The sequence below is a fragment of the Syngnathus acus genome, chromosome 15 (genome assembly GCF_901709675.1).
Source record: "Syngnathus acus chromosome 15, fSynAcu1.2, whole genome shotgun sequence".
NCBI classification, from domain to species: Eukaryota; Metazoa; Chordata; class Actinopteri; order Syngnathiformes; family Syngnathidae; genus Syngnathus; species Syngnathus acus.
In genome coordinates this window covers 6,445,483-6,471,349 of record NC_051100.1, presented here as the reverse complement: position 1 = coordinate 6,471,349, position 25,867 = coordinate 6,445,483, and the positions used below count along the sequence as shown (strand labels likewise).

Genomic DNA, 25,867 nt, shown 5'->3' with positions numbered 1-25,867 from the left:
TGAGAATATATAGTTGACTGGCTGTTTCTCCCATGTCGTTTCACAGGGGATATTGTGTTTCAATGCATGCAACATGAAGTTTATGGCATTTTCTGACACTGTGGGAATATTTGCCCGAATGCCAGATGAATGAGGGAACGCTTTCGTGGCTTTTTGGTTCATTGTAACATTTTAAACGACGGGCAAAAGCACCGGTGCCTTAAATAAGATCTTTTTTTATTGGAGTTCTTGCAGTGCTCTGTGTGCGCAACATAAAGTTTAAGGCAAAAGTGATGCACATTTCAGACGCTTTACATGAAACATGAGAGAGGACGTTAAGATGGGAATGTTGACTTTGGGTGTTTGAATGTGGGATCGCCTTAAATGAATCTTTCAAGAAAAACTTGCAGAATTCTTTTGCCGAAGTTTAAAGCACATTTCGGATTTGTGAATCTGGATCAGAATTGTGCTGCAGTTTGAATCTTTCTGGTCATTCATTTTAAATCATAGACAGTAAACAGTAGATTGAAATCGCGGACAACCTCATTGGTTGACCATGCCGAAGACAATTGTAAAGCAATGGAGGTAATTCATTGTTATCATTATGGAACTGCTTTGTTGCACTCATCTGCATTGAGGCTGTCGTGTTTGTTGATTGAAACCGTCATTTCAACTTCATGCTGTGGTAAAAACGTAATGAAGGTATTAAAGAGTCATTTAATTGGTTAATGGTAATGAAGCGGATAATATGCCGAGCCGCTGCATTTGTCTCAACCACCAAACTGAGGGGGAGCGTTAACTTGAAAACTCACAGAGGATGAGGTGCATGCCAGATTTGTTGTTTTGCTATTTCTGCGCCGTCTCACTAAAACTGCTGCAGTCGCAAGAACTCGTCACTTTGGGACAAGCGTCCAGTCGAGTGCGCGCCTGTGGAAATGTGATACCACTTTATGGCCTTTTCACTGCTCTTGTCTGTTCATCACAAGGGCTGCCCGTGCACACATGAGGCCGTAAATAAATATCACTCATTCAGATACATTGTACTGAATGAGTACACCCCCCCTCCAACTGTCGTTTGTTTTCTATCTTCACAAGCAGCCATCGGTTCAATCCTCAGAAAAGGACATTCATTCCCCTTAGTGCACTCAATCTTCTGAGCTAAAGCAGGTCTATTTTTCAGAATGTAACCAAGGAGTCACGCTGTTGTTTGTACATCTGCTTATTGATCCCACCTTGTCAGTTATCGGCGTTGGTGAGCGATTACACCTGAATTGTATTCAGGTTATTGTGTCACAGTGTCTAAGACAGAATAAGAAGTAGCCAGTAGTCGCCGTCTTACTTACGTCTTGAACCAGTACCTGTCTTTGGGTTTTTGAAAAGCGCTATACAAATTTAATGAATTATTATTATTACCTGAATACTTTGCTTTCAAACACAGACACCCAATGGGGCCCACTTACCGATGTCCTGCATGGACCCCAGCGGGTCCGACATACTTCCACAATGCAGACTGTGCGCGTAATCGTTTTTATGACCTCACTTTCCAGGACTGTAATTTGCACGAGAATTCTTCACAGGTGAACAGGTGGTTACTACATCTGCGCAACAGTTCTGTGCATTCCCAGAGTCCCTTTCCACTTTCTCAAAGATACAATCTTTTACTCTTACATGGTTCATTATGCTGTTCTTGCTCACTTTGCTCTCCCTTTTTCCTCTGTCTGTCCCCTCTCAAACCTGACTGCATTTCCAATGAACGTACTACACGCCAATACAAACAGAAACCGAGGCAAAAGAGTCAACAATCCGGTTGGAGAGGAAAACTGTTTCGGCACGATAAGGCATACAGATTCAATATTGTGCAATACTAAGCAGACAAATAAATAAATAAATAAACGAGTGAATGAATGAATGATTGAATGAATGAATGAATCTGCTGAACTCATTTGAACCCTGTCTCTCAGCAAACAACAGCACCTGAAGCATGTCAACAGTTTTTCTGGGTTGAGGCTCACTGTATGATCTTAAAGGCCAATTATCAGTACAGAAGACTGACACATGATGGCTGCACAATGTTATGGATACCTATGTTTTCCACCATCTACTCTGTTCTTGCCGTTTCTCTATATTTATTTGATTTAAATATAAAATGTATATTACAGATACATATTTATACCCCAAAAAATGAACTAAATAGGATGTCATATGATGTCTTGCAAAGTACAGTCAATGCATAAATTGCAGAATTAATGTGGACTGTAAACTTACTTGTCATGATTCGGACTTCTGAGGAGGGATGGAGTGCTGATTCTTTTTGGCAGCACATTCCTGTAGTCATAAAAAGAAAACAAAACATTATAAAGATTTTTTTTTGCTCTTTTTGTCCTTTTCCTGCTACAAATTAGATGAATCAGACTGAGTTATATTTTGCACTTTAGCAATCAGAGGCGTAGAAAGCAATAGGACGAGCGGTATGGGGCAAATTTAAAATGAATCACTGCAGTTTATTAGCACGTGCATAATGCAGAAGAGCTCCGAGCCACTCACAAGTAGCCCTTTTCGCTGTGCCACACTGTCTGTCTCTCACGAGGTGGTGAAGTGCAAGTGAGGGAGAATCTGATTAACCAACTGGCATAATTTACTCAACCCTGAAGGGACTAGCGGGGAAGCCGTGCTCTTGAAAAGTGCTAGCTTTACTTCTGTGAACTCAAAATAAAAACATTCAAATGCACGCCTGAAAAGAAAAACACAGTCTGAGGGCGAACACAAATATTTGTAGATTTGGTGATGAATTGATCATTCTGTCGATTGTGAAATCAGAGGTTAATTGCCATTTTTCCTCCTCAATGACCCCGATTGTAATAATCACCACCTCTCGAATAATCTGCGAGTTGTCCATGTGGAAAAATAAACACCAATACTTGTTTCTCTTCCCTTGCAAGAAAACAAATATATGGGAATCATAATAACAATTACTTTCACTACTCAAAGCTAAAATAACCAATTTAAAACACAATATGAGTGTCATAATTGAGCTTCTGGGAAAAAATGAAAAAAATAATTGATATTTCATATTTTAATCCTGCCATTAATTTGATTGTATATTTTAGAATGTGATGATGTGTGTAGTAGGTGTGTGTGTGTTTGAATCTTTGCAAATCATACCGCTCCATAGCAACGGGCAGCAGATCTCACACACACAGGCACCGTATGCTGTGACCTTTCTGCTGACTGTGTGCATGCCAGCTTTTGCACGAATGTATCTGGATCAGCGCTTATATGTGTGTGTATGTCGCGTGTGTGCAGATCAGCGTGTGGCCCGTTTGACCTTTCTCAGTTTACGTTCATTAATAGCGACATAATAAGCAATACGGAGCTGCCCGCTGTGGTTGTGTACACGCTGGAGATATATCGCGAGCGACAAGTCCACCTTGCCATACGTCACTCTCTCAAACAAAGTAGAAATCATCATAATTGTGTTGCGCTGGTAATGATTAGTTTACTCAAATGTTAGTGTATCACGTTTCATGTATCGCTCAGCGGGAACGTCTTTAATATATATCTCGATGCGCTTGTCATGTTATGTTAATATCAGCGTCGGGCTAATAACTACTTGCATATTTCATATCCGGGGCCGAATAGACAGAGCTCTTTAGAAATCAATTTTCTTTCCCCGCATCACTGTGCTCGGAAACTGGCCGTCTGCCAGGTTGCCAGGAAGAGTGAGGATGCATTAGAGAACGAGGCATCCAAATATCAAAATAGATGATCAAATTTGCTCCAGCCACATGTGCTACTTGAAAATGTCACGGATGACCGTGACAAGCGAAAGGAGATGACACGGTGACATTTTGGTCACAGCTCACAGCGTGAGAGAGCGGCACCGAGAAGACGCCAGGAAATGCTCTCAAATCAAAAAATGAAGTGCCAGTCAGGTGCAAGATGTCATTTGTGATGAACAGGATAGACTTGAGCACAATAGTGGGAATAGTGGTTGCCAAACAATGGAAAAAAATGTCCAATTTGAGTTATATATAAGGTGCATTTCTGCACATTAAGAGAAACAAACTGTACTGTATGAAACTACTGGTTCCACAAGTTAAAATATTTTTGTTGTCTTTCAACTGGCTACTTTCTCAATATTCTACCAGTAAAACCTCACCGCCTTCAGTCGTCATGGTAACAAAAGACGCTGTGTTCACAAATGAAGCAAATTATTTCGACACAGAACATGTCTCACAGGTGTGACGCCCCAAGCCATTATATTTCCATGGCCACATACTCAATCTTCCTTAGAAAAAACATCAACAAAAAAATATCAAGACAGTCTGCTCAGGAGCCAAGCCAAGAATTACAAGCATCAAAAACACATGTACAGATTTTCATTCAGTTAAGGCAACATTACTGCATGTCTTGAAGAGTAGACATCACATACACACAGTTAGCTATTTATAGATGCTAGGTGCTGCAAGGTCATGCCCTATTTAATGCACTCCGCTGTGGTAATGTATGATGCTCTGATCTAAGCGTGTCCTTATGGAACTCATACTTATCAATAGCACGTTGCCCTCTGACTCTGTCAGGTCACATTTTGCATAAACTGCAGAGTGAGATAGTGTGCTTGCAAAAAGAATATTACGAATGGGGAATAGAAAGATGGAAAATCCAATGTCCAAAATACCTATTATAGCTAATATTGATCATTATTGAGAATATGAAAAACTTTATTTGTGCTGTGATACATCGATTCAGGCTTGCACTTGGCATTTGGTAATGAGACTTGTTTCCACATGTTTTAGTGATTGTTCTGCACTTTGAAAACTCCTGCAGGTACATCAACTAATTTACAATGACATAATTGGAACTCTGTGATTGACAGTTGATCCTACAAGGACCTCCGCGGGCGTGTCTCAGGACCACAGCGTTTCATTATTTGTCAGCCGTCTGGCGACAGATTCTATTTATATAAGCTTACAACAGTGCTGCTTTAAAGCTCAAGCACCGCATTTGTAGAAAGTGGGAGGCTGTCAAATAAATTACACCACGTAGGCTTTGTGTCCCCTCACAAAGAGCCTGTTTCAGTTTGCTAATTGGGTGATGCAATAATTGAGGCTTGAGGGTTTTGCAAGAGACGTATTACAAAATTTTCCCCATTTCAATTTTATCCAATATTTATTCATTTTTAACCAAGCCGGTGCTTGAGCTATTATGTGCCTCAAATGAAACCTTTTTATTTTCAATAACTTTTAAAAGACTGCTCACGAGTGACTTTTTGGGGAGGTTTGCTGGGCGATTATATTCATGAAAATATTGAATGATGACTTCACTGGCTACCTATCAAAACAAATATGTGTTGGTATTAGACAGCGACTCTAAGAAAGCCTTGACGGTTGCATTTCTGTTCCATAACTTTTTATTTTTGGGGAGGGTTACTTTTATTGCTTTTCTTTAATCACTTTTGTTGAGTTTGCACCCCTGGAGTTTCACATTCCATACAGATGTGATATTGAATGTGGGTGTAAAAAGCACTACTTTAAAAGTGCCCCACAGCTTCGAAGAAGTTTGCCAGAAAAGTTCAACCAAACACACTATAAAAGGAAGCAATTAGTCGCTAATAGAATATGGAGACCCCAGCAGTTTTGTAGCCATCCAGTATATCCTCTCCCATATGTTAGAGCAACATAACAGCTCCATGTCTACCCCCCATTAAGTCTGCGGGTCGAGGAGTCTGTTACTAAACACACAGGGAGGCAGAGATGGGCTCAATTTAACTAGACCCCCCTCCTAATAAAAATAGTCCCGATTCACCCTCTAATGAGTCATTGTGGCTCCAAGCAGACAATCTGTCATTAATACCACTAAGCGAGTGAATAACCACAACACCTCAACGGGAGGAACATTTTGTCAAGGATTGTGAAGTGAGAATGTATAAATGGAGGTGCTGAAAAGACAAGCTGGGATTCTCTGTTCAATCTCTTACAAGTGGGAAGATGACGTTCTTTTGGATACTTAGTCACGACACAATTAGCCGAGTTCGTACAAAGCCGAGGAGATGCATAAGGAGACTGCACATGGGAGTATCAATGCACCGTCATAATTTTTTTTTTTTTAATATTTAATTTTCCAGAATGTTCCGAACTCCAATCCCCATGCCACTGCTGATATAAAAATATGGCATATTAATTTATGTCTGAATGAGTTTGGAGAACGATGAATGCAAAAGGAGCTGCTGAGTAGAGCAGATTGTTTAGTTATATTATTCCAACGCTTTATCCCCTGATGAAAAGACATTCATAAATATCAATAGCAACCTTTGTTCAACTGCTATTGTTTTTTTATTTCTCAAATGGACTGTTTGTATTATAATGTCTTAGCTCAAGCAGGCGTACTGTAGTAAAGCTGCGCATCATCGAAAAGATGAACACCAGAATCAAGGCATTTATTTGACTATCATTGCCGATGGGTCACAAGAGCGCCATTTTACCTCACATAAAGAATTCGGGAGTTTTACGTCACTGGAACAAATGGTTGCTGTAAATATCCTGTTTTGCCCCACATACTGCATAGAGGTGATTCTCCGTATGCTGCTAAATGATGGATTCGTGTTTTTTAAAATTCCTTCCCCTGCAACTCAGCAAGACTGGCATTTTTTTGACTTTCCAGATTGTGAAGATGAATAAACGCTTTAAATGCAAATAGGCATCACAAAGATCATAAATAATTTAAGAATGGATCAGAGTGCTTCGGTTCATGATCCTCTACGATCCACTGTCGGAGTGCAAAGATGCAGTACAGTAGGTCTTTCTTGAGAGTAGATAAGTCCAGCTTGCACTGTCTCTTATGAATAATCACTACACTTGAGGCCAGGCGAGCACCACGGGAAGGCCAAACAGAGAGACGAGGTACTGACTGAATGAAAAGTTTGGAACAGTGAACAGGAGCAGTAAAAGTTTGAGAGCAAAGGTGTTAACTGTCATTTCCCAGGAAAGGTTATTTGGAGTGACAGTTTGAGCTCCGATCAAAAGTCAGGCTACAGTTTGGAAAACTTTAAATGAGAAAAGGTGGACTTCTTATCATTGTTATTCCAAAGTTAAAGTCAACTGTCGCTTAATGCTAGCTCTCAATTTTAACTCAAAAACTCATTTTGAGCTGAGATTACGTTGCCATAAAAAGTGTGTATTTACTGGGCATGCATATATATTATATATATTTAATTCAGAGGTGTTTTGAATGTAACACCTCTGAATTAAAGCTATTTCTTCATACAAAAATCCTAATACTCTATTTGTGTCAGCTATTTCAGCGTCTCCATTGTCTTCCTCTTTTGCAGAGTTCTGTTTATACCCGTCTGTTATTTGCATTAGTTTGCTGTATTTAGCACAAAGGAACTCGCTGCAATGCAAATGCAATGAATTAGCTTTTGGATTCCTTTGAAGACTTTCCTTTTTTTATTTTATTACCAGAGTCAGCCTGGAACCTTTGATTGCTTCTGCGCAAAAGGGATTCTTGTTCATCTTGGTGCACACATATTTCGAAGGGGTAGCAAGAAAGTGAGCCGCTTGTGATGTCAGCCTTCAAAGTGTCACTGCCGAGTGCTTTTGCAGTGTATGAGGTTTCGAATTATCAAGCTTGTTGGTCTCGTGAGTGAGTCATTAAACAGGTCATTGGCTCACACACTGGGCTCAATATTTCATATTCTGGCTGCATAATTTGACATTTCGATTTATAAAAAAAAAAAACTACGAATTGTGAAAGAAAGACATGAACGGGGTGTTGCAGTGAAGTTCACAGCAGCTTTTTCCTCGATGAACTTGGCAAAAAGTACTGCAATCACCTGCTGTGCTTCTTCTGCAGAGCCTTCGTGCTGTGAAATTCAGAAAAATAAAACCCCAGGGCAACTGCTACAAAAAGACCACAGATTAGGGTAATAATTTAGCGTTTTGGATAATTGTTCTATTATTTGGTAAAAGTTGTTTTAAGGACTATTAAATGGCCCCCCGATAGGGAACTATGTCCACCCCTACAGTCCAGCCTCATATATTTCTCTCAAAGTCTTTGACCGACATTAGAAGTGAACTCGGACCATCCAGTATTTATGCAAATCCTTCCTATTGCGTTAAAAATGTAGATATCTCGCTGAACAAGAGGTGTTCCGTTTCAAACAGAGCTATCAGAGTACAAGGGATGTTAAAATTCAAAATGGATATTCCAAAGCACAGGTAGTGGAAAAATACCTGAGCGGTTATTAGAACGATATAAAAGCCACCTCCAAATGCAGTGACAGCTTTTAATGAATAATGGGCCAGAAGCACTGAGATTTCAGCGAGGAGGCTCAGAGTTCATATTCATGTTAAATAATTGATGTGGTCTTAAAAAGAGAATCCGCTTAAGGTTGACTGTCTTCAGGCGCCTGGATCTGGCTAGCCTGCTAATCTTCTTTTTCCCTGCTCAGCGCTGTATCTAATTAGAGTTTAGGGCTATTTTTTTAAGCGATGGTTTATCGTGTCCATCTCGTGTCCTTAATTAAACTCACGTGTTCTCAGTTTCAAGTTCTAATGTAAATACCGTACTCCGCTTGGGGCTCGGTTTATTTACTCAACTATGAGAGGGATTTTTGGCTTGTTTAATGTTGCTTGTATTTTATAACTTGAGTCCAGTGAAACTTGATCTTAAAACAAAAGAAGGATTATTACGGCAAGAATTGAGGCACACTGGGCTGAACTAATTTGTCTCATGAGATTTGTTGGGTTCTTTAACCTTCTGAACTTTTTTTTTTTTAGAATAAATTCCAAATCTGCAAGTGGGTGTTTGACTTTAGAAGTTCTGCTGTATTTTTATTTTCTCCACCCATTTGCAAATGTGCCTCGGCGACTTCAAATTCAAGTCTTACAAGAGTATCAAAGGTCATTTTGAGCTCAAATTGGACCCTGAATCAGAGCCTGACTGAAAAAATAGGTTCGCTAAGTCCACAATTTGCATTGCCCTCGTTAAATGCATTTGAGCGATAGCTAAATGCAAATGATGCGGCAAAAGGACTAAAAAGATGAGATTGAAGATTGATTCTCAGCTTGCTCTGACGAAAGAGCCCGCTTATGCTAAGGAGACAGCAACACACAAAGTGTTTTGTTCATGCTGCTTACAAAATTGACCATAATGTCACAATAAAATGAGATTTTCTGTGAGCGACATAATCTGGCAATTGAGTGCCTTCAAATTCAAAACAGTAAGATATCACAAGAACATCTCCTCACTCATCTCCCCACCAATCTTTTCCCTCACTTTCATTAATCCCTCCGCTCTCGTTGGTCACGCATCTCCGCAAATCCCACCAACACATCGGCTCGATTAATTAAGCTGCCGTTCACGTCCCGCATGTGATATTCATAAGTAATGGAGATATTAAGTAGATAAGGCTATTCTTGCTGTCACTCCAGCTTCTAATTAGGGAGTTTGTCGCCTGGCTGATCTCAAACCAGTTGAGAAGTTACATGGATGAGTAAGAGTTTAGTAATGTATGCATTTGTGCATACATACAATGGGAATTGATGCGGTTATCATTGTGGTTAGCCTGCCCTAGGGCAGCTTTGGCTACTTAGTTTATCACAACCAGAGTGTGTATGTGTGCGTGCATGAATAATGTAGCCACTGTAAAGGGTCTTGGAGTGTATAAGTAATATATAAATCTGATGCATCATTATTAATATTATTATCATTACATTATCATCAGTATCATCATCACTGTCATCATCAAAACTATCATTATCATCATCAGTATCATCATCATCAGTATCACCATCATCATCATTATTATTATTATTCCAATACAAACATACTCATTCATATGTTGTAATACTTTCTAAGTCTGACTGGTCAATACAAACTGATGACTTTGAACACGGTTTTGAGTTAAATCGATGAATGTGAGCGTATAGCATGACGGCAAAGATCAGCTTTCGCTGAAGATGACTCGCCGAAATTGACTCGTGCCAGAGGCCGAGCTGTTCTCCAAATTTCATACAGTGACTCAGCCCAACCATTAACTGTGCAGTCACAATCATATCAAAAGAGAAGGTTTCAAATACTATATTTCATACTCTCTTGTCTTTGTTTGAAGGTCTTGTGGCTTGAGCAAGCTAATGGAAGTGTCTATACAGCATGTGAGCAATTAATTGAAAGGTCCGTGGTGCTCTAAACACATGGGGAAAATATAGAGGCCTAATTAAAAGCCTCCACATACGTGTTCACGTGGCGTATATTGGTGGGAAACAATTACACACTCGACATGAGATAAAGACTTTTACTTCCTCTCACTGGCGAGTCAATTTTGTGGAATGACATCAGTGACATTTTGATTATCAATCGTTTCAAGGTAATGGCAGTATTGCAGAGGTGACTTCTGAAGCATCCATATTTCCTGGCTATGTACCATTTCTACCCCCACAAACACCTTGCATCTAGATCTTCCTTGGGGCAAAGATCTAATCCACTTTAGCAGTTGCTGATCCCAGATCACTCCCTAAAGACCCGTTATTCTCCCTAACCTTGTCAGAACACTGCATTGCATGGCAGACATAATGAAGTGAATAGAAAATTCAACGCGGGATCTCCAAGTACATCATTAAAACATTTTGCAAGACTTTGACTTGCTATCAAAGCAATGAGACAATTTGGGGTTGGTAAGAATTCACAATGGCAGACTCTATTAGGCTTCTCAGGGCGGATTAACTCGCTTGTTTCTTAGCAGCACATGTCCAAATGATGGCAAAATTGATTACAACAATACAATACAGACTGGCAAACCAAAACAGCAGCACCAAACAGAAACACATAAACGGACTCTCATTTCCCCGTAATAGTATTTTTCTTAACTTCCAAATTCACTCATCACAAATGCAGTATCATAATTTATTATTTAAAACAAATTATGCAAAACTATGTATAGATTAAGGACTCTCAGTGACACGCCCTTCAACTTGCAGTTGAGTAATTAAAGCCTGCCTATCCACTATACAAGGTAATACCATTTATTTACGTATGTGAGTTACTTTTTCCAGTGCAAACATGACACTCAGCAATCTATTACTGTACTCATAAATACAAACATGACTCGATATATCTTAATGCCGCTTTTATTATGTCCCTAATAAATTCATGGGATGATGCAATGATTAAAAAGTTTCTCGCTAAATTAAGTGCAGCCATACAAGTCAGCTCTTTAGGCCATTGTTCCCAACACTGAAGCAAAAATAAATTGATGGTACATCTATCATTTTGTACCTCTCGCCTTACAAGTCTGATTATTCGTGATTGGTGTGTTTGCATGCAGTCTCCAATGAAGATGAAGTCTGTGGTGGACGGAGGCTTATTCACAGAGAGTTATTGCAACATCTGCAATGCCCAGCTCATCTCCGAGTCTCAGCGCACGGCACACTATGAGGTAAGTCTGTCTGGCTTTTTTTTTTGTGGCACGACTCATTTGCAAGATGAGTGAACACAAAGCAACTGCACGCACAAAACAACAAAAAAATTCCTGCGCGGTCGTCTTTGTACTGGGCTCATTTGTACAGACAAACAGAGCTCATCTATTATCCATAGACTTAATGGTAATGGTTGGGGATGGCACAGAAACAAGCACATACACAGAGACACTATTTATTTTAATGTGCTCTACCTCTCAGCATACTCCCTCAGAGTAATTTAATGAATAGCCATTAAATAATCAGCCCTGTCCTATATTTACCAAGTGCACATGTGCACATGCGCACACACACATGCTACATTCATGCATCGGGGTCTTTCTTGATTACAAGGCACAATTGGGATTAACAAGGAAACTAATCAGGACAAGCACTTATCTAGAGAGACTGCAACAATGTGTGTTCGCATGCTCGAATGTGTAGCAACTACGCTAATTAGAGGAACACACACACACACACACACACACACACACACACACACACACACACACACACACACACACACACACACACACACACACACACACACACACACACACACACACACACACACACACACACACACAACCTTGTTGCAATGAGTCAACACAAATACAAGTATTTCTTGAAGAAGTCAAGTTTGCATTAGAGGATCAAGGTTAGATCAGTTGGGATCTCAGCCAAACTCAACTGAGTGGATTACCTCCACCAGCTTGCTATCAAATACTATATCGTAACAACACTGGCTATTTCCAAGGTTGCAGTGACCTGGAATAACCAAGTTCCATAGAGTGTTTCCTTGAGTAAGGTCAACATTTGTTCGGGATGTAATTAAATTCCCTCCAGGCGCTGGTGAGTTACTGCGGTCATGGAAATTGGACAGATGTGACCTTCCTGGAGTGGAGCATCCAAGATTCTCAAGAATGTGCACAGGAACCTGTTGTCTAAAGAAGACGTGCAGCAGAACAACTGACATCACATGTCACTGTTTTCCAAAAAGCTACTTCACATGCTGGTCCAAAAGAAGGCTTAAAAGTGCCCGCTACTTCTTTCCACGGACCAAATCGACAGAATGATGGAGTCGTAGTCAATGCCTTTCCCTCAAGGTACAATCAACAGTAATGAACCATACATGGATAATTACTGGATTCTCAAGCCACACTTCCAACAATTCAGCTCAGCGATCATTGCTACAGTTTTGAATGCAAAATCCTCATTTGCTTTGCATTTCCAACACAAGAGGGTGTGGTAATAGCAAGGTCAGTCAATGTAAAGTGTGAATGATGGTGATAGATTGAGGTACAGTAATCTATGTAAAGACAAAGGCTTCTTTCACCCTGCCCTGGGCTATTCCCGCTTTGTTCTTCTGTGTGAATGGTGTTGAAAAAAAATGTTGCCGTCTTTTCATTACATAATCATATTATATAAAATCAAATGAAACAAAGTTTAATTTTCTGGCTCCAGAAAACAGAAATAAGAGCCTTGTAACTCCTTATTCGTGAGCTCAATATTTATAAATTATACAGTCCGTATGGTTGCGGATTAATAGCTTCTGTTTATTTTCTATTTTAAACCAAGCCTCGGTTGCTATCTAGGAACACAGAGTGAAGATATTTTTACCCTGCCATCCTTGTGTCCTTCCAACTGTTGGTCTAACTTGATTTTGTGAGACAAGCTTGATCCATTAGTGGCGGTCGAAGCGCTGAGGGTCAGCCATGGTGCTACGATGTCTCGCTTTTAGCCGCCGCGCCACAGCCATCAACTATGACCATTTATGTACAAACACAAGGATGCTTGGAGACCCACAACAACACACTCAAGTTCTAACAAAATGCATTAAAGTAGTCTGACAAGATGGAAGGGGCATGAGAGATGTTGGGGAAGGTGTGGGGGGGTATACTATTCCAATGGTCGAGGAGGATCCAATCGATGCTGCAGAGCAGCAAGTACAATGCCTTGTCAAACTTGGCCATTCAGTGACTTTATATGTTGCTCTGCCTTCTTTTATTACCTATCTAAAAATCGCAAACCATTGCCTCGAATTGAATTCTGGCTCTGATTTTACGATTACTCTATACATTGAAATAAAAATATATTGATTCAAATGAGTCTCTTCTCAAGGCGGGAACATAGCAATTATCTAATAATTGATCTATTGGGAAAGAACCACCAACAATATTGATACAAATGAATCGAGTTGGGTATCGTTAAGATTTTAATGATACTACTACTCTTAACATAAATGTTTATTGATCTGGGAGTGTAATTTTATTCCTATTAGTGCTTATGTGTTCAGAAAACAACTAGACATTCAAATTATTGTTTATATAAATTAGATTGTCTTGCAACTGCAACAGCATGAATGTAAAATATATCAAAACATTTTTCTTAAATTATGAGTATTGTAACCTTTTTGTAATAATACTTGTAGTATCAAGACACAGCAATCGTACGATAATTTTTTACAACATGAAAAACACAAAATCAATGTCAAGTGTGACAGCTGGTGTAGTGTTATGATATCGTGGCCGACAAGGATATGATATCACAAATCATCGAAGCTCTAGTTTTTCTATTCCCTCCTCATTTACAAGGTGCAGGGACATCATATGACTGAATACGATTGAGGTTATCCGAGGTCAGACCCTGCTATAATCGAATCCTACAAATAGCAGGAGATGGCTCTGTCAACCTTGGCCACAAACACATGCTATTATTTTATTTTATCCGCCCGCAGCGCTTTTCCGTTGATTTTCATTGTCCCGCATTAAAGTGACAGTGAGCAGCTTCAAGGACAGCTCACTGTCATTTTGAATATAGCCTCAAGTGCTGTGTTTCTGCTTGAAACAGTTCAGACTCATTATTAAAAAAAAATATATATATACTAGACAAGACATGTTTGTTTCATACCAGAGACAATTCAAAAGTTATATAGATAAACCACAGTTAGAGTGGGGCTAAAATATGATTTGAATCTGACTCTCACTTTCTGTCTCTTTTTTTTGTCTCTCTTCAAGAGCAAGAAACATGCCAACAAGGTGCGTCTGTTTTATATGCTCCACCCAGAGGATGGAGGACCACCTTCCAAGCGACTCAGGCCGGACAATCCGGTATGTTGTGCGTGTCTTACCTTCACCAAAGAGGCAGTTGTGTTTGTGTATTTTTGTCTACAGCCAATCTTTGGCGCTGTCAAATGGAAACCAATTTGAAGGAAATTTGAAGCAAATATATCAGTCCTCGTCTCGAGTGCGCATTGGACATTTCAGTCATCATTTGTCATGTTCATGTATTTACCTGTCAAAGCTCATCAATTCAATTTAAGCACCTATCCCACTGAGGGAAGGTAGCAAAATGTGCATCCAAGGTCGCAAATGTTTGCCAACAGTGTGTTTTTCTTTTGTATTTTTTTGGCAGGGAAATTTTATATGTTGAGATTTGTTACGCTTGATGCACTGATTACAGCCACTTGTTTTTAACATTGCTATTATTATTATTATTATTATTTGGATGATCTTATATAAAATGTCAGCTTTACAGATGCCATCTACTGTGACACATGATGGCATCAGATATCATCATGAAGGTAATTGCAAGCACCTATTTTTCAAGAGAATCTTTTTAGAGTGAAAGCTATGAATTGAAGAAAGATGATATATTTCATTTTGCTTTACATTTTATTTGATTCAATTTTGAATTCTCGTGATAAAATAGCAACTTGCAGGTGAAAATGGGTCATGACGTCCTTGGCTGTACTTGACTATATGGGATACGTAGAATCTGATTTCCCTCCGGTGAAACCCGGCTGGCCCATCCATTCTGAAGCTTGGCCATGGCAGCGGAGCGCCTGTGGGGATTTATATGTTGTTGAATCACTCGTGTGGTTTTTGTGGGCCGTAATTCTCCCCAGAAAGGCGATGGTGCCGTTTCTGGTGAGCTTCAGTGGCTGCCAAGTAGCTCTGTATCGGACTACTGCAGGCAATGGCTGGACAGGGCAGTGCATTCTGAATGTGTGCGTGTGTGCATGGAGGATTGTGTCTGGGTATTAAGTTGAGCTTTTCATGGGTCTCGATGCGTGCTTGCATCAAAGACACAGCTGACTGTGTTAATGACACCGAGCAATATGTAAACAACAGCAAGGTGTGAATGTGATAGATGTCAGTGGAATAATTCAGCATATAACATTGTGTGCCCCATTTATTTAACACACACACAGTGCGGACACACAGATGGTGGAAAAACAAATCAAACAAGGCGGTAAATTCTCATGCTGCCACACAAACTGTGAGAGGAGACCTTGCCTGGTTGTTAAGGGCCATTTAGCTCAGTCAGCAAACGGTCTTTTTGCCAAAACACATGCAAATATTTGCATAATTGTGTAGATGATTTAAGAAATGTGCAAATTTGTAATGGATAAAATAGGTAGAGAGCCCCCCCCAAGGCAATCATCTTCAAAGAAAGAGATTAGACTTTTTAATTTAAAATGATTTAAATGCAGCAAGGCAGAGGCAGATTTAAGAATCTGTGTGTGTTTTTTCTATAGTTCCAAAGAAAAGAAAGCCGTCAAGACATATTTGCAGACAAATAACAAGTAAAGATCAAAACCTCAGTACTGTCAGTACTGCAGTCACTTCTTTAGTTTCCTGCAGAAAGACACGACAAACGGCTTTGCAGCCGCTGCGCTGCCCCAGATAATTAAAGATTAATTAATTCACAATATTTTTCTTACAAATCAAGGAATGACTCAATATTCGTAACTCCTGCTTTCATGCTGATGTGGCCAAAGCCATCCCTGATGTCATGTTGTCGATCCAACTTCTTAGCGAGATTGGCACGTAATGGTCACGGTAGACGGCACATTTATCTGTTCACATTCCAAGTATTTTGTTTTGTTTGTTTTTTCTTTCCATATCTATTTCCATCCATTCAGCTATGATCCAGAAAGACAAATCGCAGCTAGAACCTTATTACGCAACGTAAACAAAAATGTCATACGCCTTGAACGGTATCAGAGCTCATTACCAGTCACATGGGAAATAAAGCAAAGTGAGGAGTTCTACAAAAAAACAAGTCAAGTGGAAATCAAGGCATATGTGAGCTTCCATTCTCTCACGAGTGTCAAATGTTTCACAAGCTGTGTAGGAAAAGCTCACGCATGTGCGCCACACGACTTACTGGCATGAAATTGGCATGTTATGGGCACACACACGCTCAGAAACACAGACGTACTGAATCTTGAAAAAATAAAATAAAATCACACCTGCGTCTCCATCTGCCTTCCTAAGTGAGCAAGACATGACTCAGCCCCTTCTGGCTTTCACCTCACGTGGGATCTAAATACACAAGATCTCACTCACACTGTGGGAATATTACACGGTCAGCACTTTGACCTTTCCTCGCGTTTGTTTTCGTCGGGTGCCGCACATCTTACAAACACTTGTCGGGAGATGACTTTATTTGCATTCACTTTGGTACTTTTTTTTTTGGCACTCTCTCCACGCTGTATTTTATCTGACGACATTAACACAAACATCCCAAACAAAAGCCAGGAATAAATCATCCAGGCCTGTTCAATTTGTTTAATAGCCTACATCTAGTTTTTCTGAACAACAACGCAGTTGGAGGGTTGCTGTGTGTGCTACAGTATATGGGATAAGATTAAAAAAAAATACTGAATGAGGAAATTATTTGCAATAGTTTCTTGCAGCAAACCTGCTGTTGTGTTAAATGGTTTGTTGCAAAAGTTTTAAGACTATGCAGACGTCTGTGATTGGATGAATGAGTCGAGGGAAAGGAACAACATACTAACGTTGCAATTACTACAGCAAATTCATGTGCCGACGCCACATTCCATAAAGCCATGACAAAATGGTGGGCAGTGTTAAAAGGTTCTCCCCCATTAGCACTGACCCACCTCCAGTTAATGCATCCCCTGACTTGTAGTACCGTATTTTCCGCATTGTAAGGCGCACCGGATTATAAGGCGCACCTTCAATGAATGGCTCATTTTAAAACTTTGTCCATATATAAGGCGCACCGGATTATAAGGCGCACCTTCAATGAATGGCCCATTTTAAAACTTTGTCCATATATAAGATATATACATTTGGCCCGCGGGCCGGACTTTGGACACGCCTGCTGTAGTGGCTCAATATTGGTCCATATATAAAGCGCACCTGATTATAAGGCGCACTGTCGGCTTTTGAGAAAATTGGAGGTTTTTAGGTGCACCTTATAGTGCAGAAAATACAGTTGATAAAATGCCAGCAGTCAAGCAAATTCCAGAAACAGAATACAACATTTGAAAAACAATGGCGCACTCATCATTTTCACTCATCTTGCCCAGCAAACAAAAAAAGAAAACTTTAAAAAAAAAAAATGCCCCCACCTGGAATGACCCAGCGTGCATGCAATGGAAAAGCACAAAGGTATTTGGGTAGAGTGAAAGAAATGCCAATGTTTACCCAGTGTGAAATGCCATGCCTAGAGCTTTTCTGAGGCTCTTTTTGTTTGGGAGTGGAGGTAAAAAGCAGAGAAAGTAGGTCGTAGAGGTGCTCGCAGATGAAAGCCAGGTGGAGAAGTGTGTGTGTGTGTGTGTGTGGTGGTTGGGGGGGGTGAAGCATGTTTTCATCCAATTCTCCACACAGATTTGTCCAGTCTATCAATCTATCTGTACAAAAAGGGCAGGAAATAGTAAAACAGTCCAAAACCCAATATTTACATCACCCCCTGTTTTTTAATTCACACCCTCAAGCCCTTCATCCTCAACCTCCAAATAAAAAGCTTCCTTCAAGTGTATATTTAGCAGCGACGTCTCCCACGGCGCCCGAACACAGCGCAATGAAAGTACGAGCACACAGAGAGCAAAACAGAAGGAGAGAAAGATAAACATAGCTAATTAGGAGGCTATTGTGAGCTGGACGACAGGCGGGATGAGAAAAAAATTCAGAGATGCAGACGTAAATTGATGTACGTGGAGCGCACAGACAGCAATCAACAAACGTATTACAGTAAAGATAGATGTGTGGGGGGAAATATCAATATCAGGGTATGTCTAACAATGCACTAGTATAGAATATCAATATTGTTTGGTGATAGCTATTGTAAGTCTGTGCCTTTGTGATGATTCTGATTGATCGAATCTTCGTATTATCCTTCATGCGCTGGCACGAAATGAATTTTTTTTTCTGTCGTGTTCCTACGACAATATGCTGCTACTTGTGGTGGGTTACAATGCTGTATTTTAAAAATGAGAACGAGGCCCTCGCCAGATGTCTGCTATAGTTTCGTGTATGGTGCATCCTGACTGCTGATAAATATCAAGAAGAGGAAAAGAGTCTAAGAAAAAAAACAAAAAACATGATTCGTTGAATTGGCAAATTTCCGTGACAGTTTGTTTTCAGGAGTTACTTTTCAATTCCCAGCCTGCTTAAAGCATTACATTTTGGAAGCCAAACAACCAGAAAAAGTTAAATGAGTGCACTTCGAAATAGATGAATAGTTGATGATACTTGGCAGAAAGACAACGGGTGCATAATTTGAGTCATCATTGTTGTTTATGGTTGAATTTGTTCCAGTGGTGCGGAAGCAGCACTGTCACACATACACACACAACTTTCCACGCTGTATCCTTTTTTTTTTGTTTGCGTTTTAGTGTTTTGACAGGTACCAAAGCAGTTGATAGGCCTCAAGACGATTCTGGCAGCGCAAGCAGCAGCGTTATACCCACGGGAGTGGAGATAAAGTAGGCGAAGTGGCGAGGAAAGAATAACGGGATAATAATAAGTGAGAGAAATGAGCGCAGGAGCAGCGAGTACATATTAGACCAGAAGAAGATATGCTAACGAGGACAAGCAATGAATGTACGTGCAGAAAAGCAAGGGATGGATGTGATTTGGTTGTACTCGTGGCTCCCGCGACACTATCATGAATAAATATGGAAATGGGACCACAATAGACTGCACGGCTATTACATTTGTCACCTGTAAAAATCAATGCGGCGCGGCGACCATGTCATGCTAAGAGGAGCTATGGTTTCATCCGTGTTTGAGTGTGTCTTCTGTATTCAAGCGGACAAGACGTAATACAATTATGCACATCAAATTACAACTTGAGCTGAAGGGATCTCCTAAAGATAGAAGCGTTAAATTGGAATTTCAATGTCAAATTGGTGCAATCTGGGTTGAAAATGAAGCTTCTGAGCCTGCATGTGGGTTTTATGGCTAAGAATGTCTATAATGACATTTCATAAATATCAATCAAATGTGTTTCCATTTTGGGGAAATTTGCCAATAAGTCCAGGCATTCCACTAATGTTGCTTCAAATTACAACTTTTGAGTTGAGTTTTTTTTCCCAAGATCCATTTCTAAATGTTTCAATTCTTCACTAATCAGCTAATTTGGTTAGTTTCACCCAAAAATTGGGATTTCTAAGCAAAAAGCAGAGAAAAGTTTTTAGGAAAAGCCAAAACAGTGACTTGAAGTCTCTAGACTCCAGATTTTGTCAAATTTTATGAACATGTGGACTCTCAGTACAATGTAAAGGCAACATCTGTGAAAGAGTACCTACGTGTATCATAAAATATTCATGGCCAAAAAGTTGCAGCACACACAAAACAAAGCCAATAAAATCCCCCAAGTCCCTTGGCAGAGATAATTAGCGCTCTACATGCGCTCCCATCATGTGTATGCGGCAACCATAAACAATGCTCCATCAATACCGACCAGAACAATAAAGTGGACGTGTGCCAACACAGACGGTGACTGCACTCGTGGAATTGGGGAGAGGATCACACCGTGGGGGAAGGAGAGGGGGTGACACGGGGGAGGACCAGGGAGGAGGCCGGTGGAAAACCTGCCAATACCAATAAATATTTCATCCTACAACACACACAGTCAGTGAGCCTGGTGCCCACAGGGGGGGAAGAGGGAGGCAAATATAGAAAAGCAAGAGAGTGAGGGGAGAAGGAAAATGAGAAAGCGGGGACAGATGAGACAAAGCAAAGCCTGGAAGGTGAAGGTGTCCTCAACATGTATGACTGTGATGTTAAACAGAGCTGACAACCCTCACGCACACACCAATGGGGGTGTCACACACACTTCTCTTTCACCCTCCGCTTTCTCGAACCCGGCGAGATTCGTCTCCTCCAGCTTGACACCTGGACTAGCAGGAACGCTGGTGTGAAAAGAAGTCACACACAGAAAAAGCCACGGAAGATCACGCTTCAGCGTACACGTGTGGATGAATTGAGTCCTCAAAGTGAGCAAAGAGCTGAACACCAACAGCAGATTTTTGTCACAGTAAAGCGTGCAAGACTACCTTCTTTTATATTTCGCTACAATTCAGATGATCCATCATGGTCAGAGGAGTCCCACAGAAGGCCATGTCAACCCTTTTATATTGAACGTTTAACCTTTGGGAGTTTTGTGGCAATATATCCTGAATTACTGTGAGAAGCACTGGGGAGCACCAAGAATACAGGAATTGTAGAAATGAAATTCCCTCGACATTTTGCGGTTCTAATATAGTGGACACTGACGGAGCTAGCGGGGGCTGCAGGGGCACTGCCCCAAAGCCAAAATATGCTTAAACCTCCCAGGTGCCAGTCCAGATAGTTGACTTTTAGGTAATAGGAATGTATCACCAGCAAGAAATGTGTATTTAAATAAAGTTTGTGGAAAGTGAACACGTAAAAAAAAAATATGTGCATTTTCCCTTTTTCATGAAATGTTACACTCAAATGTATACATTGATGGATTTTGTCAAATAAACCAATGGTTAAATGAACATCTTATAGACTGTGTCAATCAAAATTGAGTATTATTTTTTTATGCTGGATCTCATTAGATCACTGTTTCTCAAACTTTATTTTGCCAAGGCTGCCATTTTACACAAGAAAAATCTCGCTGCATACCACCAAACAAGAACAGTGAGAAAAATAATCAACTTATCTGAAATAACTGGACGAGTTGTGAATTCTGGGCCTGTTTTATTGAACACAAAGCCCCTAATGATGTCTCATAGCACACTAGGGTGCCACGAGTAGAAATCACCACATTAAATTCTGAAAGTGTACCTAATGACTTGTCCAGTGTGTGTCAATATATATAAAACGCAAATAAATTAGACCATGTTTACGTGTCTTCTCTGTAGCTAAGACGAAGCCTGTTGTGTATGCTGCTCTGTGTTTACCGAGAATTCTGAGGATTTTTTTGCATCCTGTTCCAGCCAATATGCCAGATGGGCAAGAACAAAGAGAGGGAACAGCTCGAGAGAAATAATGCTTGGCTTCGTTGTGCGTGTACACACGGTAGTGTAGTTTTTTTTTTTTTTTTTTTTTTTCTGTCAGCTCGGCAATTGCTCTTTTTCTTTGTGTGCCTCATCCGCTTCATCATCCTTTGTAATGTTCCAACATGATGAAACAGCAAAGCGCCAAAGCAAGATGATTAGCTTATCGTCCATCTGTGCCCCCCCTCTAATTAACTTCTCATCACCGTGCTCCTTTCTGATCACTTCCAGGACTGCGACGAGACAGAGGTGGACAAAAACAAATGCTGCACCTTGTGCAACATGTTTTTCACTTCAGCCATCGTGGCTCAGTCCCACTACCAGGGAAAAACCCACGCCAAGAGAGTCCGCCTGGTCCTCGGGGAGACGCCCTGCAGCCCCGCAGCCTTGACCACGCAGCCTACCAACGCAGGTATCCAACCATCTACCTGATCACTACAAACCCGTGAACGGCGAAGGGAAGCTGACACGATTTCACAAGACTTCACTGTCAACTATTTAAGTTGAAAGCAGGTCTTTTAAGTCAACCAAGTCAAAACGTCTTGTCTGCTTCAGAGTGAAAATGAAAGTGTTTGCAAACACGCCAGAGGCCCAGGAGGGAAAACTTGGAAGGTGAAGTTTAATGAAGATGAATTAATGTTTGTTCAATGCCATGTTTTTTTTTTTTTATTAGATTGTCTCGACGCCGGTGAGTCGTCCCCAGGGTAGCTTTATATAATGTAATAATGTAATGTCACAATTCATAGAGCTATGAAATTTGCTCTCTCACACAAGGAAGCATTATAATAAAGCCCCAAAGTATTTTTTTTTTTTGCTACATTTTTGGCCCGTGCACATGCAGGTTGTTTCTTGTGTACAGTAATAGAGATATCAGAGGCGTGACAAGAAAATACAGTAACAGTAGTTCTAAATCGATTTTGAAGTCTGGGAATGGCAAATTAATACCCGCAGTGTAAATAAAAGCTTTTAGAGTCACATGAAGCCTTGGAAATGGACCTGTTTTGTATTCTTCTTCACGATTTGCACATCTCACCCCTTTCGACAGCGCTCACTTTCCTTCATGTGTCCCACTCTGAAAAAATCACTTACTTCTGCTCCAGTGTGCAGAGACCACAGTCACAAGAAAAGACAGGGTGGGAAAATATGAGAAGAGGGTGGGGTGGGGGGATACATCCAACAATCTTTACCCACACGCTGGCCACTACAAAGCAGAGACGCAGCAATTTTTTTTATCACTAAAATTAAAAACCAGTAAAAGGGCAGAAGGATTCAGTATTTAATTGAGATTTATGACGCACCAAAAAGAACTGAAGGGAACTCGAGAAGGTGCGGTCAGTGAAACGAGCAGCCAAAGATATAATAATGATCGGCTCGCGGGTTTCTATTAGCACACTCGCTCTAAAATAGACAAAATCCAAAAGGCACTCAGACCTCAGCCAAGGTGGAATGACTGTGGCGTACAAAGCATTCCTGGCACAGAACAGAAAGTCAAAAGAAAGTTAGTGCAATAAACAGTAAGTCAACATTTACTGCCAGCTCTTCATTTGTAAACAGTCCTTGTGAAAGAGGTGTTATGACTCATGCACGAGTGGTGTTTTTGTGAACGCGTGATATTGTTGCGCTCGAGTCATCTGCAACTCAAGGTATACCGTCGCATTGTGAATGGCGCCTCGCCACATTTGGACACGCCATCTGGTGTTCTAAGCGCTCATCATGCAATTTGGCTGTGTACCTAACACCCCCACGTCGCATGTGTCCAAATATACGTACCCTTACACGCAGCCAAGTCTATTTTAGAGCATGGTTTACACGCGTATACTCTGATTCACACACGACGTACTATACCTACCCGCAAACAAACACGCAGCCAAAACCATGAGCCATAATGGGCATGTCATTGCTGGTGGCTATTAATGGCCAATCACCATGGTAACCAGTGTCATGTCATGAGGAGTAGGTCACCTGGGTGGGTCGAGCTACATTCCCTTATTGAGGTGAAGGATGAAACAAGCGGGAGGACACAGGAGAGGAAGATAGAAAAATAAAAATGGGAAACAAAATGGATCTGAAGTACAAGTTCAAGAGTATAGAGGCAGTTTTCTGAAATAGGGTCTCCGGAGGTCAGATGACCTACCCGTGACCCTCGTTTGTGTTTCACACATGTGGCTCGCTACGATCGATTGCTCTTTGCCCTCCTTCAAATTAGACTGTGGGGGTTAACGTGTCTCGGGAAGATTGAGTGCAGGCTTGGCCGAGTGGATGTTTTTTGTTTCTGTAATCGGGGAGTGGATCCTTGAAAGTAGATAGCTTTGGCAGCATCGATATTAATGGTTGTCATAGCGATCTTTTTCCATTATGATATCATTATCTCCCCTGCAGATTCCTCCCCTTCAACTCCGCTGCCCTCGGACCCCACGACGTGCCCTCCTCCTCCATCCGTGTCGGCGGTCAGCGGCAACGCCGGCAAAGAAGCCGGAAAGTACTGTTGCCTGTGCGGCGCCTGGTTCAACAATCCACTGATGGCCCAGCAGCACTACGAGGGCAAGAAGCATCGCAGGAACGCTGCCCGAGCACGCCTGGTGGAGCAGCTCGCGGGGAGCCTGGATGCCACGGAGAGCACAGGTCAGGCTATGTAATCCCAACTAAAAAAACGGCAGTGCAAGTGATAAGTGAAAGGCAGCATGGGGGGGCTCCTGCTTTTTATAGGGAAACTCGATAAGGGGAGATCATTTCAAACATTTGCGCTTGGATGTGTTCAAAGACATTTTGATCCGCGGTAATTTGTACACCGACGTCACTCCAGTTGGATACAATTTGTGCCAAGTTTGTAACTTTACCGTCATGCACCAAGCATAATATGAATAATAGCGGGATTATGATAATTGCTTTTAAATATCAAGAAAGTGTTGAAATGAGTCCCAATAGTTTTGCTCATATGAAAAACAAATAAATTATAGCTTAACGTTCATGTTCCTAATATTGGGTAGACCCAAACTGCGTCAAATCTATTTGGTGTAGTCTACCCGAGAAGTTGCAAATTTCTTCCATTTGCCATAATCGACTCAACCGCTATTTTGCAAATCAATGAACACCAATCAAAGTCCAGAGGAAATTTCCAATTGAGCGTACAGTTGTAAGCTTTGTAGTACCAACAAAATCCTTCTTTTCTGGTTCCCCAGTGGTAAAATATTTTAAGTCATCCTGCTGAAGTAGGCAGCCCAAGACACACTCCATGACACATGAATGTGCACGCACACGCTCTGTCCGTCGACGCTGTGGAGCGAGCTGTGTGCTCCAGGTGCCATGACAAAAGCAATCATTTCAAGGAACCAATCATATTAAAAGCATGAGTCACGTTGCCGCCTACACTGGCTCAGAGGCTTTAAGTTATGTCATGTTGGATATCATTCTCCATCCACTCGCCGTGACCCAGATCCCACAACGGTCGCTGCCTTTTGAGGCGACGTTTTAATCCCAATTCACAGTGCAGCGCGCCTTCGGAGACGCTCCGGCTATCCTGCTTTTGTGTAATTTACACCCGCAGCTTTTCATTAACTTAAAGATGCTGCGGAATGTATTTGCTGCTTTCCATTTCAAGGGCGGGCGAGCCGGTCCAAGAAGTGAGCCCGGCCGGCCGGCTCCGATGTGATTCATTACACGTACCATCCATCACGCCTGGGCTCAGGCGTCTTTTAATTACGCCACTATTGTCAGAATTGTTTGACCTCCCCCGTGACATGTTCCCACATCCGAATGACTTTTGACGCATCTCAGGTGGAAATATTTACAAATGTTAATTAGTCCATTGAGAAGGTGCACTTCAAGTTTTTGTATGTATCAGGACCCGTTTATGATATCAAACAGCTTTGAGAGAAATATTTGTGTGAACTTTAAGCAGACATATCCAGGATTCGGTGCTGATCTATTTGAATATTATTTGGCTTGAGTCTATCCTGTGGAACATTTTCTGCTCCATCATCTGTTGATGTGTGTGTGGACCATGACCTCGTCACGTCTCATCTGTCGTCCGCATTAAGTACCCGTGAGGCGCAGGTGACTTATTTACACATCGTCCTTGTGCTATTGATGATGCTGACCTTTGCTTGTACTTGCATGTTGCAAAGCCTCTCGGCATACATGCATTAGCATT

General features: G+C 41.1%; 2 protein-coding genes across 2 annotated transcripts in view; one reads left to right on the top strand and one right to left on the bottom strand.

Annotated features, from left to right (window-relative positions):
- golga7bb (golgin A7 family, member Bb) overlaps positions 1-2,974 on the bottom strand; it is a 56,912-nt gene extending 53,938 nt beyond the window's left edge. Inside the window, exon 1 of the mRNA XM_037271109.1 lies at positions 2,245-2,974. The gene's annotated coding sequence lies outside the window, so the exon portion shown is untranslated. The remainder of the gene's footprint in view (positions 1-2,244) is intronic.
- Positions 1-25,867, top strand: part of zgc:171482 (zinc finger protein) — a 37,876-nt gene that overhangs the window by 1,488 nt on the left and 10,521 nt on the right. The window contains exons 2-5 of the mRNA XM_037271090.1: positions 11,303-11,413; positions 14,450-14,542; positions 21,949-22,129; positions 24,097-24,339. Coding sequence (XP_037126985.1) covers positions 11,303-11,413; positions 14,450-14,542; positions 21,949-22,129; positions 24,097-24,339 — 628 coding nt within the window. The remainder of the gene's footprint in view (positions 1-11,302; positions 11,414-14,449; positions 14,543-21,948; positions 22,130-24,096; positions 24,340-25,867) is intronic.